The 11177-nt window shown below is 32.6% G+C and overlaps 1 protein-coding gene across 2 annotated transcripts; it reads left to right on the top strand.

Moving 5' to 3' along the window:
• Positions 1-7473: 7473 nt before the first annotated feature.
• LOC119690006 (acanthoscurrin-2-like) lies at positions 7474-8103 on the top strand. 2 transcript variants are annotated; one of them, XM_038104979.1, is made up of 2 exons: positions 7474-7723; positions 7757-8103. In XM_038104979.1, exons 1-2 carry the CDS (start codon positions 7489-7491, stop codon positions 8044-8046), a joined length of 525 nt encoding a protein of 174 aa, XP_037960907.1. In that variant the 5' UTR covers positions 7474-7488; the 3' UTR covers positions 8047-8103. The 2 variants fall into 2 exon arrangements, with proteins under 2 accessions (XP_037960907.1, XP_037960906.1); XM_038104978.1 differs by having other exon boundaries at positions 7474-8103.
• The last annotated feature ends 3074 nt before the right edge of the window (positions 8104-11177 follow it).

Genomic DNA, 11177 nt, shown 5'->3' with positions numbered 1-11177 from the left:
CAATGTTTTCACTCTACTCCTCAGCTATTTTTCAATAATACAAGACGAAAATCGCAAAACTTTTCAATTTAAAATATAAAACTTCAAGAAACTTTTTGCCAATATTTTTAGCGTCTCCCCGTTTGCCCTCTGCCACACAAGCGAAAATAAATCTAATGTTTGCTAATAGCTGTTGAAACTTTAATTTCACTGCACTGCAGGTTGCCGTGATCCCTTTGCTTTCTTACCTTTTCACTTTATTTATTATAATTTCTTATTTGTATCCTTAATAGCTCACATCACATCGTCCTGGTACAGGATGAAAAGCACACCTTATTCCTTTCAGTGCGCTTTCAATCTTCCGGCTTCCTTTGCCATACCGTTTGCGATGTTGACAGCATTATGGCTTGTTTTTTAACAGTTTCCATTTAATGGCCTTTACCGTGCAGATCCTTACAGACAGACAGGCAGGCATATTGACATTAAGTAATATTTATGTTAGTCCGATTTAAGCTTCATTTATGTTACCTAGACAATTTGTACGTGTATTTCGAGACGTACGAACGACACTTCTTCTTAGTCCTTCGAATGGCAGCAGTTGGACGTAATTTGTGTTTATCGGCTTATTTGCATATCGTGTAATAAAAGGTTAAGCGAAGGTGATTATTGGTAATGTTTTTAATCACAGCATTCATCAATGCTCGTAAGCTGATAATTATTGGCTGTGTCGGCTTTAAAGTAATCAGTAAATAAGCCTGAAAGTGTTTGCTCATTTTTTTCAGTAAATACGACAAAAATTAGAAAAAGGAAATTGTAAGTGAATGGAGACATAAGAAAAATATTCACTTTAATATAACTTATAATTTCATCTAAATATTCAGATATTTCACTTACGCATATCTGTACTTCAATACTCTATCTGTATCCATCAATTCTACTTGATTTATCAAAATTTAATTAAAAATTATTTGTGACGTACTAATTAAATAAAAAGTGACCAAAAAACTTGGAACTTGAGCATTGAGAGTTTGTGGAAAAACACGTTTAGTCATCCTTTCTAATTTGACAGGCACGAGTTCTAACCCTGGCACTTGCAGTCGAAACAAATTATATACGGACTATAAACTAATGAAGAGATTCGAATATTTCCTAAGACCACTGCTGATAAGTACTTGGCAATACTCGAAACAGCGTTCACAGTAGAACGCAGAATTTCAATAAATTAAATAAAATTTTTGTCCTTGTATTTTTTTTACTATTCGAACCCGTCTAGAAATTATAATTGTTCTATGACAAGAATTCTTTTACAAATAGAGAAGTGGGTATTAGTCAAAAAATTTTCATTTACTAACTTTTTTTTAATTTTTAATCAAGTCTTGAGTTTGCCAACTCCATTGCCGCCAGTGCAATGTTAATACCGTTGTTACTATTATGTTTCTTCAATTCGTTGGATTTATGTTTGGAAATGATTAGTTAACTGATCACATTGTTGACATTATTTATTTTCAATGTTTATGTTAAAGTTGAATTCCGCCCTTACAGATAAGTCCATGGTTATTCACAGAGGTGAGAAGATATCAATAAGATGCGTCGCTAAAATACAATCCGTTAATCTCTACTGCAAACAAATCGGACAGATATGTGCTATCCTGTATCAAATAAAACCAGAGAAGGTCTAAGGTAGGATATTGAAGTGCTTATGGATAAAACTGTGAAGATATGTGTTCTCGCATTTGCCGCTTAGTAGATGTTACTAGGGATCATTGCGTGGAGAACTTTTTTTCGGAGAAAATAAGTACTTTGGGTTACAATCACCTAAGAAATTGTCTTGTATCTAGTGTACGTCTTACTAGAATCTCCTAGTAATTTATAACATCATCTTATTTTTAAATAATACAATATTTCATAACAAGATACTTGATACTCTCCACTATAAACATACTATATTATCTGAATCAGTTGTAATATATTAAAAATAAACATGCAGATTTTTTTTTTTGTTGTTAAAATAGTTCAAGTCGGCTTACAATAATTTTAAGTCAATTAAAGACATCCGCAGGTGTGTGGAATTTTTTTCGTAAATTCATTTTTTACACTTTAACCATTAATTGCAAATTAGCGTTTAATTTGTTTTATTTAAGTCTCTGTATAAATTAGCAGAGTTGCTTCTGTTTGTTTATTAAAAAATATTATTTCATTATTAATTAGTTAACTAAGATTCACTAAGGTTTTATTCGGCATATTGGGTTTGCGTGAAACTTGCAATCTATCACATTAGCGAATATAATTTAGACAGGGATAACAAATCATTCTCTAGACCGGGAATCTGAAAGTGATTAACTTTGAACATAAATCAAAATTATTTTTAATGTTTCAACAGTTTGAAACAGTGATAGTTATAATGGGAAACGTATGATATATTTATCTAGCTTAATCGATTTATCAATTTAATCTTGATGCATTCACAAACGCTCGATATTCCCTGTTGCATTTGGTTAGCTTTAAATCAAAGAGCCTCGCTTTTATATATTAAAGAATATATTACAAAACAACTTTAATGCTGTAGAAACTTTACGGTTACAAGGTTAGTACCATGCTAAGTCATAGTCATTTTAATTGCTAAGAGCTGTCCAATCAACGCAATCTCTCTCAGACAGAAGATGAGATCACAGTAATCTACTCCACTCCTGCAGGAAAAGTGACCTAATTGGTCTTTAACCAAAAAACAACTTTAATGCTGTAGAAACTTTACGGTTACAAGGTTAGTACCATGCTAAGTCATAGTCATTTTAATTGCTAAGAGATGTCCAATCAACGCAATCTCTCTCAGACAGAAGATGAGATCACAGTAATCTACTCCACTCCTGCAGGAAAAGTGACCTAATTGGTCTTGAACCTTAATGGTCAAATATGAGAACCGAAAATTTATTGTTTTAGAAGAAGAAGAAGAATTCTTCAGAATGCATTAACATTTAGTAATTTTTTATCATTAATTATTAATAATACTTTTTAATTCATACTAAAGGTACCATACCTGTCTTGTACTTTGTTTATGCTTACAATTATCATAAAGATTTTTAATAGATATATTAACGTTTTTCTTCTTTTTCTATAGTCACCATAAGTACACAATGTACTATCGTTCTAAAGTAGAACAAATTAGATAGTTCAATGAGGCATAGACCTATTCTTTTCAGTTTTCTGCGCTTGACTAAACTCTATCCAAAACTGTTTAATTTTTAATCTTGTTTATTTTGTATCCAAAATTTATTTACAAAATCCCATAACTTCAGTAGACCAAGTAAATAGCATACAAAAATTTAAAAATAAAAACAATTCAAAACCTGATATCAATATCACATCCATATCAATATGAGTTACGTCATTTAAGTTAATATACATAATTAATCGAAGCTTAATTAAATATCTGGATGGGTTCACTTAAGCGGTTTAAAAGAATAACAAACACGAATAAAAAATGATCCGGCTGGCACGTCATGACGTATTAAGTGTAATTAATGATTGGGTGTATCATTAGATATTTATTGTAAATCACATATTTAATTATAAAATCTTTTGCTTAAAATTCATAAACCACAATAACTAACACACATCAGTTGTAGTGCAATAAGAGTTCGGAATGATAATTGATAGGATAAATATAAAAATCAAAACCTACCACTTAATCTATTTTGCTTTGTAGATCAAATATATTGATCAGGTTTTCGAACTAAACAAGTTCACTACATTACATAGGTATAGTATATTGGTATAGTTCACTGTGACTAAAATAGTTTGTTGGAAGTAGGAAGGAAGTATTCATTCTCAATAAAAGAATAACACATAATGGTTTTGCAGAAAATAAATTTTGTAGTCCACCTTTAATATAATACATTTAATTAAAGCGAAATGGATTGCATACTGAAACTTATACTAGACCTGAAATAACATTCAGGAAATATATCAGCATTTAAGCTATTATTTGGACACATCTATATGCTGTTTGATAGGATATTAAAACCAATAAAATGTTCAATAATTACTCTGATAATATAGCAATATTGATATAGACAAAATAATCATGCCATTAAATTGTAATGATATAATTCAATAAGTAAAGAATTTATTATAGAAATATTATCTTTTTTTTATTAAAACAGTGAACAAAAGTGAAATTTGTCAGTAAATACGAAAATTAAAAATACTATTCAATCCATTTTGCTGCCTGAGCATTACTTACAGTTCCCATATTAAAAATCACAAAGTACTCCCAGATTATTTAATATACTTCAAAGAACACCTCAGGCATATAAGTGAAAATCTAGAAATACTTGTGACACTTATAAGAAATTATACCCAACATCGGAGCTCCCAAGCAAAACATACATAACTTCTCGTCCGTTTGAATACATATATTACCTGCACTGGTATGAATGAAGGTAGAAAGACTTATATGGACTGTTTGGAAGCATGTTGCTTATGTAAGCCAATGGAAAAGATATAGTATGTCTCTGTAAAAGGTAGATGGATCTATAAAAAGTAGATAGATCCATAAAATAATGAACGTGATCTTAAACAGTTTTTTTACAGATAACTGTTGCTTCTGTGAAGACCTGCACAATTATAAATGCATGTACTAATTCCATAACAGTATAGGAAAAACACAATATATAAAAAGCACATATTGGAATTTAGTATTATATTCTACTTATGTTGTGCACAGTCTATCCTAGGTTCTTACACCGAGATTAATTGCATAAAAACTCTTAGCGCAGTGACATCTGTGGGTAAATGGTGCATTCTTTATCTACTTACTGTCGAACGAATTATTTTGACAATTCGATATTTTGACTTGGTATTTTATGCAATCTTCGATCAGTTTGCAACCTTGAGTAAATATTAATATCTATTTTCAATCAAATAAAAATGGCGTAGGATCATACGTATTATAAAAAAATTTTTATGGGAACAATCTTACAGACGATAATTTATCATAACCGTTTAAAATCAATAAATCAAAAAACCTCTTGAAATCAAACGCTGTGTGTCTGCGAGGCTTATCAAAAATTAAACTGGGGTACCAAAAATATAGTCTCATGAGTTATAAGATCTGAACAATTGGAAGGTCTCTGATAGACTGTAAGAGGCAACCTAAGTAGTTCAGCACTGCAATGAGATGTGAAGGCTCAACACTATACAGGTAAACACAATAATTACCTGTATATTTTAAGATTGTAAATGATTGGTTCCAGGGTTAGGCGATTGAAATGTTACCTATTCAAGCGACCATATATTTTTTGTGTGAAATTATTTTTTATTTATTGAAATTACAAACATTTGTGGAAATAATCAAAATTTCAGAATCCATTCACTCTAGCTCGATGTAGACACCTTTTGCCTTGACCATGGCCTTCAAACGGTTAAAAAATGAATTGCATGCTTCACGAATCTTCACGTGATCTTCTGGTAGTTTAGCCCAATCTTGAAAAATTACTTTCTTCAGCTTATCCATCCTGACATATTTTTTAGTCCTCACCTTGCTCTCCAAAATTGCTCAAATGGAATAGACTATCAGATTTGCATCTGGTGAAGTCGAAAACCATTGTGTAAACGATATGAAGTTTGTAACATGATTTCTTAACCATTATTGGTTAAAGCGAGCTTTATAAGACGGCGCCGAGTTGGTATATTGTTGGAATGTTTATAGTCTACGAACGAAATGTTTGCGTGTCCAGGACTCTGAAACAACTTCCAAAACATTTTCCCGATGAGAAATCGACATTGACTTTTAAACCAAGCTCGATAAAAACGATTGAAGAGCGTCCATCTGCGGTCAAAGCTGCCCATACTATTACTTGAGGTGGAAAATTACTTCGGGTGATAATTCGTAGAGTCAAAGTTTTGGCAGCGCGTTCAGTTAAGTAAACATGGTCATCTTGAGCAGTTAGAGTTTAAGAACTGCTCAGTGGGGAAATTTTATTCAACAAACAACATAATGTTTGAAAATTTGCCACATTTGGGAAAGCGTAACAACTTCTTTGCTCTTTCGAATATAACTTTTTGTTGCTTTGATATATGGTAAGATCTTGTGCCTTTTGAAACTTGTAAGGCACAAACTTGTTACCTTGAACTCATTTTGGAATATGCATTGGATGATTCGCTGAAATATTTTCAGTCCTTTCGTCATTTGATTACCACTATGACGTGGAATTCGTTTAACTCGAACCCTCACTTTCCGATCTATTTCAGGTGTTTTTTTTACCATCTATCGTTTGGCGACACTGTCTGTGCTATTATAACGATTTATAGTGCCATATACAAACATTTTTTTAACTTTGAGGTGCAATACCTCGTTGTGGTTTTCCCACCAAATCTAATGCAAAAGTCTATATTATGAGAGGTGGTAACTTGTAAACAATATAAAGTCTTTCGAGCTGTCTTTCGAATTTCTCATAATTGGCATTACCAGTTTGACATATATACCTGTATGCAGTTGGTAACACTTCAATCGCCTGACCCCGTACACCTGGTACGCAACACAACTGGTATAATTTAACTTCGATTTCAATGAAACCCAGTATATGTGGTATACACTTTACTACTGAGACTGGGTTAAAATATTTAAATAATAGATCATTGATTAGACTCTCTTTCAGGGCTCGCTGTTTAAACTATACTTCTTATGCATATTGTTTTTTTTTTTTGTGTATTAAAACTAATTTTATATTCTAGAGTGCACAGGGCAGTGTATACTCGTTCGAGTATAGTTTGATCCTAAGTTGTGATCCTTTGTTGTGAGTATTTTTTGTTCAAGAATGAAATCAATAAATGATTACGTGACTGCCGTATTTTGTATTTACAAATCAAATTTATTTGTACGAGACACAAAAATACAAACTCTAGTTGAGGTTGTGTATCTTTTTAATTTCTACTAAACTCTGTTGTTTGCTCTTCAACTTGTTACCGTAATTATTTTGCTTCAAGCTTCTTCCAAATTAGCATAAAAATAATTTATTATATATTATTTTTTAAGTTTTTTGCTGGTGGTTTACTAATTTAATATTTATGTTTTGCTTAAAATAATTATTTATCTGCGAGATACATTTTTTATTATTATTCTGACTGCTTCTGCCGTCCACAATACTTTGTTACTGGAGTGCTATCAAAACTAAATCTGGTTCTCAGCTGTGGAAGAGTTTTTGTGGTTGGAACGAGATTTTGTTTGTATCTTTGAGGAGGATGAGCTCAACTGTTGGTGGTGAAGTTTTTTTTATTCGCAACTTTAGTTTATTTGAAAAATAATTTAAATAATAAAATAAAAGTAGCGTAACGTTGTTTTGCTACTTTTTACTAATGAGTAAGTATTTTTGTATGGGGATTTTTTGTGACAGGGGAAATTGAGTGTTTGTTTGATTTTGGCTTGTAAGAATAGGTTTCGCTAATTTTCAGATTGAATATAAAAGCATTTGATTTTGTATGAGGGAAATCAGTTGTTAAGATACAAACGACATGAAAATATTTATTGTGCTTAGCGTTTTCGTAGCGGCAGCGTATGCTGGCTATGGTGGCGGCGGTGGTGGTGGTTCAGCCAGTGCAAGTGCCAGTTCTAGTGCTTCAGCTTCTGGTGGCGGTGGATTTGGTGGAAGGCCTGGCTTTGGAGGTGGCGGTTTTGGTGGCGGCGGTCATGGAGGTGGCATTCCTCTCGGTGGTGGCGGCTATGCTGGCGGCCTTGGAGGTCATGGAGGTGGCCTTGGAGGTCATGGAGGCGGCCTTGGAGGCGGCCTTGGAGGTGGCTTTGGAGGCGGCCCCGGCTTTGGAGGCGGCGGTCACATAGGAGGAGGTGGCATTGGAGGCGGTCACGGAGGTGGCTTTGGCGGTGGTCACTTAGGAGGAGGTGGCATTGGCGGTGGTCACTTAGGAGGAGGTGGTTTCGGCGGCGGCGGCTTTGGTGGCCCAGGAGGCCTTGGAGGTCATGGCGGTGGACTCCATGGTGGTGGTGGTCACGGCGGTGGTGCTGCTTCAGCAAATGCTGCTGCTAATGCTGCTGTAGGAAGCTACGGACGCTAAGACATTTCGGTTAGGCTGTGATAAATGTTAATAAAGTTTTCTGTTATAAATAATATATTCAAGTTTTTTAAATATTTTTGTGGTCTCGGTAATATGCGATAAGGTGAAGTTCCATTGAAGTGAACGATGGAATATGTTGTAAGTCATTTCAATGATAATCATAGAGATTTACAATATAAAGATATGTAATTTATTTTAGTTTGCAAACATACAACATTGGTTGAGTTGGCTTAAAAATATTTAATTATTTTGTTTCTCAAACAAAATAATTTTGTTATGTTTGTATTAATTTGTTTAAAACAAACTTTTAAATCCTTCGAAGTGTTACTTTTATTTTAATTTGATATTGCTTACTTTCCAATCATTTTAACTAACTATATGGTATAGAAATCATAGGTTTTTAGGTAGGTAAAATGAATGCAATTTATTGGGTTTGTTCAACCAATTTAACCGCAAATTTAAATCGCCAAAGATTGTTCTTCTTCTTTCACCTATTCATCTTCTTTAATCCCCTCTGTGGGTAAGAGGTTAGTGTAATGATAGTGAAGGTATGTATCTAGTACCCGCAGCTTCGGCTGTCCTGACCAATTGAGGTTGGCAGTATCGTGGTAGCTGTGGCTAAAACCCGAATTTACGCGTAAAGAATGATTGAATTCTTTCCTTTCATTCAGGGTAGAGTTTCACACTGAATGCTATGACTCAAACATCAGCAGAGGTTGGATGGACCGCGCTATTTACCAAGGAGAAAGTTATGCCAAACACATAACTTCAATTGGTACCGGCAGAATTCGTTAGAAGCATGTATCAGCACATTACGTTTGTTTAGAATACCGAGGTGTCGAGCTAACGAGGCAGGTAAGCAAGTAAAAACTCAGAACATTTTCACTCTCTCTATCTCTCTCCTTCTTTAATAGTGTTGCAATTGGAACCCAGTGCTGACCTTCTTATTTTCACTCTTGTATACAAGCGTATTTACTACTACATAACTCTAGTTTATGATGTTAAGAGATGTAATGGCTTTTTGATCAGAAAACCCTGGCTTTCCAACAGATGTGGTTTTCATTTTAGGATATTGATTTGAAATTTAAATGAAATTTTCTTCATAATCACTTGCTGTCTATAACAGATTTTTGGGTTTCATGAAAATTAAAATTTTTGATTCGGTATAGAGCTCGTAAACGTCAGAGAGTCATAAACAGTTTCGTATTTCCTTTTTAAATTTAAATTGATTTAATTTTCTATTATACTGCTTAAGACTGGTCAGCTATGTTCAGATATTGCTCAACTAATAGCGTTTTAGAAGCGTGTATATGGCTTGAAGTGCCATATACTTTACTGAACTTATATATTTTTGTCACGAATAAGTCGTGTTTACATATCAAAATAAAAATTATTTAATCTTCAAAATATACAGAATTTTTAATCAATGTTACTTATCCTCTATCTTGTCTTGAAAACTCCATGTCAAAATTTTTAATAGCATTTTGAAGAATAAAACTTTTCTTTAATATTACTAGCTATTTACTTTGAATTCGATTAAGTTTTTCACTTTAACTTGGTCATTAAAGGAGCATAACATATGGCTTAACTGCACATGTTCCATTAAATCCTGATTAATATGTTTTGTGCATGCTCACAGAAATATGATTTAATACTCTTCCTTCTGTTTGAAGTTGACCTGGTTAGTCATGACTTTTTGTTTGTCACAAATCGAGTGTCAACTTCAACTTTTAATCTAATCGTTGCGATGCAAGTGTGACTGTGTGATAGCCATATCACACAGAAATAGAGAATACACACTCATTACTTATACGAATCCAGTTGAGTAGGTGTAACATTAGATGGCAGTAATCCATTTGTCCGAAATACACGAGGAAAGGATTAAAGCCAGAAAGGCGAAATGCTTGGCTGTAATCAATTTCAAAACTTAAGCTTCTGGAAATGTATGATATTAAAAATAAAATGTATATTATATTAAATTGGAAAAATGAATGAAAAAACTTAAGTGAATTTTTTCTAAAAATTTGTTTCAAAAATGAGAAATTTCAGTAAATAAAATGACAAAACTTTGGTTGGCAAAAAAAATAAAAATACTCAGGATAAAGATTTTTTAGCACCAAAATTTTGTTCTTCTCTCACTGCAATATTTAACAATCAATTATAGTATTAATTATATAAACTATTTAACAAGAAATAATACGAGGTTCGACCATTCTCCATAACACCTTACCTTATATACATTTTACTTAAAAGGTAAGCCAAAATAGTACTATGAAAAAATCATCCCTAAAATAGTAGTACAATATTTATTTTGTAAGTTTGCATCTTCTTGCACGGTGAATTAACAACAGTTGTTTTCACAATTATACTTCTGAGTGCTCTGTGTTGCTAGAAACGATCATGGCAAACGATTGCGACTAACCAAACATCTTACTTAACATAGAATCTTTGAATACTATGATTAGGGCCTTAAAAACAAAAACACAAAATGAGTTACAGTTTATACCTCAATCAATCTATGAAATATATGGAGTTTCAAGTCCAGCAGTAGTATTATTATATAGCACTCAATGTGTGTCTACTTTAAAAGACAAAAAATTAATTATTAATTGTAAATAATTTTAATAAATAAAAAAGTCTACTATTTGCAAATGCAATTTAAATTTGATTGTACTTGCATTTCGATTGTCAGAAACGTGTCCACTACCAAGAATCGAATTTTATTGGTCTAAGGTCTTAAAACAAAAGATATAATTAAAATATGGACCTCATTTTGCTGATTTGCTTGAAAGATTATTTATTTATTATAATTAATTACAAAATATAAAATCTTATAACTAAGGTAGGAAAAACTAAGGTTTGCTGTTAGGGTCTTCAGTTCGGATATTATAAATTAAATTTTAGTGCCAAGATTACAGGCTTTAATATATTTATATATATATAGTATATTTTTAACAGCAATTGTTTTTAATGGATTGGTACGTAAGATGTTTGGAAAGATACTAATACGAATAGCATCAAAAGAAGGGCAATCTTTAAGTATATGATCTATGAATGGTGTGCTAATGCAAAATGGACAGTTTGATGACTGATCGCCACTCAAAAGGTGTATATGAAAAAGCTTTGTATGT

This window comes from Teleopsis dalmanni, chromosome X (genome assembly GCF_002237135.1).
Source record: "Teleopsis dalmanni isolate 2A chromosome X, ASM223713v2, whole genome shotgun sequence".
Lineage (NCBI taxonomy): Eukaryota > Metazoa > Arthropoda > Insecta > Diptera > Diopsidae > Teleopsis > Teleopsis dalmanni.
The sequence above is the reverse complement of the archived record's forward strand: the minus strand, read 5'-3'. Positions and strand labels throughout refer to the sequence as shown.